The sequence below is a fragment of the Sinocyclocheilus grahami genome, unplaced genomic scaffold (assembly GCF_001515645.1).
Source record: "Sinocyclocheilus grahami isolate Dianchi unplaced genomic scaffold, SAMN03320097.WGS_v1.1 scaffold2824.1, whole genome shotgun sequence".
Lineage (NCBI taxonomy): Eukaryota > Metazoa > Chordata > Actinopteri > Cypriniformes > Cyprinidae > Sinocyclocheilus > Sinocyclocheilus grahami.
In genome coordinates this window covers 17574-21784 of record NW_015508000.1, presented here as the reverse complement: position 1 = coordinate 21784, position 4211 = coordinate 17574, and the positions used below count along the sequence as shown (strand labels likewise).

The 4211-nt window shown below is 38.3% G+C and overlaps 1 protein-coding gene across 1 annotated transcript in view; it reads right to left on the bottom strand.

Annotated features, from left to right (window-relative positions):
• Window positions 1-724: 724 nt before the first annotated feature.
• Window positions 725-4211, bottom strand: part of LOC107575696 (deoxynucleoside triphosphate triphosphohydrolase SAMHD1-like) — a 12968-nt gene continuing 9481 nt past the window's right edge. Inside the window, exons 5-14 of the mRNA XM_016262046.1 lie at window positions 3931-4002; window positions 3712-3743; window positions 3476-3619; window positions 3290-3390; window positions 2245-2353; window positions 1689-1780; window positions 1407-1519; window positions 1090-1226; window positions 923-1015; window positions 725-847 (exon numbers count right to left, since the gene is read on the bottom strand). Of these exons, the coding sequence (XP_016117532.1) occupies window positions 725-847; window positions 923-1015; window positions 1090-1226; window positions 1407-1519; window positions 1689-1780; window positions 2245-2353; window positions 3290-3390; window positions 3476-3619; window positions 3712-3743; window positions 3931-4002 (1016 nt within the window). The remainder of the gene's footprint in view (window positions 848-922; window positions 1016-1089; window positions 1227-1406; window positions 1520-1688; window positions 1781-2244; window positions 2354-3289; window positions 3391-3475; window positions 3620-3711; window positions 3744-3930; window positions 4003-4211) is intronic.

Here is a 4211-nt window from a genome sequence, read left to right as displayed (position 1 = left end):
GCTGTGCAGAGAGAACGAGAATGGCAGTCAAATATCAACAACCTGATCTACTTTTACTAACTATAATATAAAGTTTTCTCACCGGTGAATAACACATGATGCAGGGCTTCCCATACATTGACTTATTTGTGGCGGCCCGCCACAATATCAACACTAACCGCCACAAATAGATTTTCCAAAATGCTTTGACTTCGTTGGATAAACATGAGCTCTGCATGTTTCAAAATCAAAACACGGCATGGGTGTTTTTATATGAATGTATCATTTTTGAAAGGAACCGGTTATCTTCAGAAAAGTTTCGATGTCATTTTCATTTCATCTTTCCTAAAATGCCTGTAGCATTCATGAGCGCAGCGCTGCTTTGTTTACAGCCATTATCGGGGAAACCGCTATTTATGCCGCTCCTAAAGCGCCTCCTGCTGGCAGAGAATTAATTAGCATTTTCAATAAGCCTGCTGTTTTATATTTACATTATATACATATATATTTCCCCCAGGGAAAGTGCCGCCACACATAGAGTGTAAGTCTGTGGGAAACACTGTGATGTATTGTAGTAATGTTGTCTCTGGTCATCGGGTCTGTGTGTGCGTTCATGCGTTCAGGGGGCGTGGCTTTGGACGGTGATTGCAGGAAGGGTGCGACGTTTGCTTTTAGTGCTATCAGGCTAAATTTAGCATTTTCCAAGATCTCCTACTGCACCTTTAAACAATCTGAAATAAAACAGTTAAAGTGTCACGAGTACCTGATAATCTTTAATGGGAGAGGCTTCGTTGGGTTTCCTCTTGCTGTAGAAAAATACCTTTTCAATTGGGTTTTTGTCCTTCATGCCATGATCCAGATCAACCACCTGAATAAGAAGAGATGAAATAGCTGGTTTGTGAAGATATGAAAGCAGATGTGAAGTGTTTGGAATATAACTTACATAAACTGGTAAACCTTCAGCATTCAGAGAAACAGTCGGGTCTGTAGGTTTGTACTTCTCTAATGCTGCCTTCCATGTTTCTGTCAGCTCTTCCTGAAATTTTGGAAACCTCAGTTTTGGAGGGTTAATCAAACTGTAAACCAGTGTGTTTTTCACTTCTATCCAACCTTTGACATGCTGTTCTCAGTCAGTCGAGCTTCTCCAACAAACTTTGGCAGCTTTCTTCTGACGATCTTGTTCAAGATGTCTCTGGATTTCTTCAAATTGTCAGCAGTGGAGGACAAGATCTGCTCAAAGATCTCATCTGACAGAAGAACAGAAGTGTCATTATTAGCATCAATAAAACATATGTTATTTCATATGTCCTGAGACACATTACCACAAGTCTTAATAGAGTGAATGTGTTTATCTTGGAATAATATGGCACATATTTACTTCTTTTATTTATATATTTGTGTGTTTTGTGTTTTGTGTTTTTGCTAACCTGTGAGTTCGCTGTAGTCCTCTGCTGTTTTTATGGCTTCAGAAATCTTCAGCATATCTTCAGGTTTTCCTTCATGAAGATCACGATCAGCTCGTACGAGCGCTTCTGCAAGCCTAACACAGAGAAAAACATGTGAGTTAGTGTTTCAAACATGTATAAGGAGTGCAGTCAGTGACCTAATTTATGTAATATCCTGGAAAGGAAGAATTAGTGATGCAAGATTTTAAATACTGTACGATCAGCAGCACAGGTATCACCACTAATCTAAACAGAGAAACTCACATGTCTTCGATGATGTTGCAGATCTTGTGCTGATAGGCCTGGCGATGGAGAGTGTATCGAGTGCGAAACATGTCATAAACATTATCAGCCTCCTGTTACACAAACATCAGTGTGTCAGAGATCCAGATCATGTAAAGCAATGCCACTTTTAGATATTTCCCAAGAAACAAAACACTAAAGTTGAACACAAAATAATGTATTTTGAGAAATGTCTCAGTGTTTTTGTCTTTGTACAACGAAAGTCAGTGGGGTCAAGGGTTATTCTGGAGCCCACTGACTCATTGCATGGAAAGAAACAATAGAAACATCCTTTAAAATAACGTATCACAGGTTTAGAACAGCATGAGAATATGTAAATAATTTAAACATACTTTAATTTAAAGTCTGCCTTTGAAAGTCATTAACTAGTGTAATATGTCTGACATGATATCTGAGTTCAAACTATAAAACAGAGTAGACAAATTCTGAATATATTAATTGAGCTTCTGCTATATGCCATACATGCAGTGTGTGTGTTTGGTTTGTAATAATAATGTGTGATCACTGTATGAGGCACCTTGTCTCTGAAGCAGATGTGTTTTCTCCCGCTCACTTCACAGACTCGAGCAAACTTCAGCAGACGCTGATGGTCAAAACTGTTTCGGATGCCCAGGTGATGACAGTCTCTGTCAAATAAACATTAAATATGAAAAATATCCTATAAATAATAGGATCATCTTTATTCCAGCTTGGTTCTGTTTTTGTCATTTCATGGGTGTCTATAAAATAACAAAAGGTTAAATATAAACTTTAAATATGCTATTGTGACAAGAGACTAAGATATGGTTGAAGTAAAGCTGTAAATATATACATTACTAATATTATTACACAATAGCAGATATTTTCTCAGGTTTTTTTTTTAGGCTCTTAAAGGGTTAGTTCACCCCAAAATGCGCCGGTGAGTCTCGTGAAAACCAACGTTTGTTTACAGGAGCAAAAGAAGCAAAGTTTCCTTACTTTAGCAAAGGAAAACTAGTCTCCTCTTGGCTTATATCCAAATCCTCCGACATTCTTCTTTACAAATCCTCGTTTTGTGCTTCTAATTAGTGACCGTTGTTTTGTTTCGACCTCTCCGTGTGCGTCACTTCTGAGCGGTGCATGCCTCATATGTCATGCTCCCGGAACTGCTTCCGTTTACAACAGTGAGCGCAAGCTAGAGTCAAGTGATTATTAGGTGAGACACTTTTTTTAATGGAAAGGTGCTTTTTATTTCAGGTCTTTTGGACAGAAGCAATACAACACCCGCTGAGTGCAACGATAGAGCTTGAAAGATCAAAGACCATTTTTAATATAACTCTGAGTGGTTTCGTCTGAAAGAAGAAAGTCATATACACCTAGGATGCATCGGGGGTGAGTAAAACACAGCCTAAATTTCATTTTGGGGTGAACTAACCCTTTAAAGTGTGTAATGGTCTTATATTTGTCTTGCATCAGTGACATCACATCTCAGAATAATCACTAGTGATTCAGCCAATCAGTATTGCCATTTACCTGCAGCTCTAGAGACATTAGTCACATGACATCAACAGCTCTTGCATCTGTGAAAAATGTCTAATATTTACCGTGCGAAATAGTCCCATTTGTCCACATCGATACCGTTCTGTTTATTTGCCACAATCTCATACAAGAAGGATTTGTCTTCATCTCTGCCCTTGTAGGTCCACTGAACAGAAAAGTCTGTTTTAGTTCAACTTTTTTACTAAAGATAATTCAGTTTAATTAAGCACAGCTGGAGTATCAGTTTGTACCTCTGAAGTTTTTGCTCCTTCGATTAACTCTTTAATGAAGGTGGCATCTTTATCATCCAGTCCATGTTTTTTCAACACGTCTTCATTCTCATCCTTCAGACACTTCACAATGTCATCGAACATAAGAACTGACATCTGCTCATGCTGCAGTAAAGACAGAAACACAGATGACATCATAAATGCATGTAGTGCAGAGTCAGTTGCACGGGCTGCATGAGCGATGTGTTTGCGCTCACCTTCCACTTTTCAGGGATTTCATCATGCAGGCCTAAGAAAAATAAGCAGCTCTCAGGTTGAAAGTTATATTTTATACATTACCAAACTTTTTCAGGCACATTTACAAGACATACATATACAATAGCTTGAGTTCTGTGTGTCAAAATGTAACAATATGAGAGGAAACATGCATGTCCGCAGATCCTTCTTATTAGATTTCATCTCATACTGGCACTTACCTCTTAATTGTTTTATTCTTTTGGCTTGAGGAATAACCAGACCATCAAATACATGAGAAAATGGACCATGACCTAAAAATAAATAGAAAATGTATGTTTTACAGCATTTTAATCTGTCTTATGTCTCTTTAAACCTGAATAGAAAATGTATGTCTATTTTGCACAAGCACATGATCTCTGAAAGTGATAACTACAGTTCCTTTTCAGTCGGTCACTCTCGACGTCACGTCGGAGAACCGACGGAATTGGGATCTCGCTTAGAGGGCCCAATCTACTTCGAG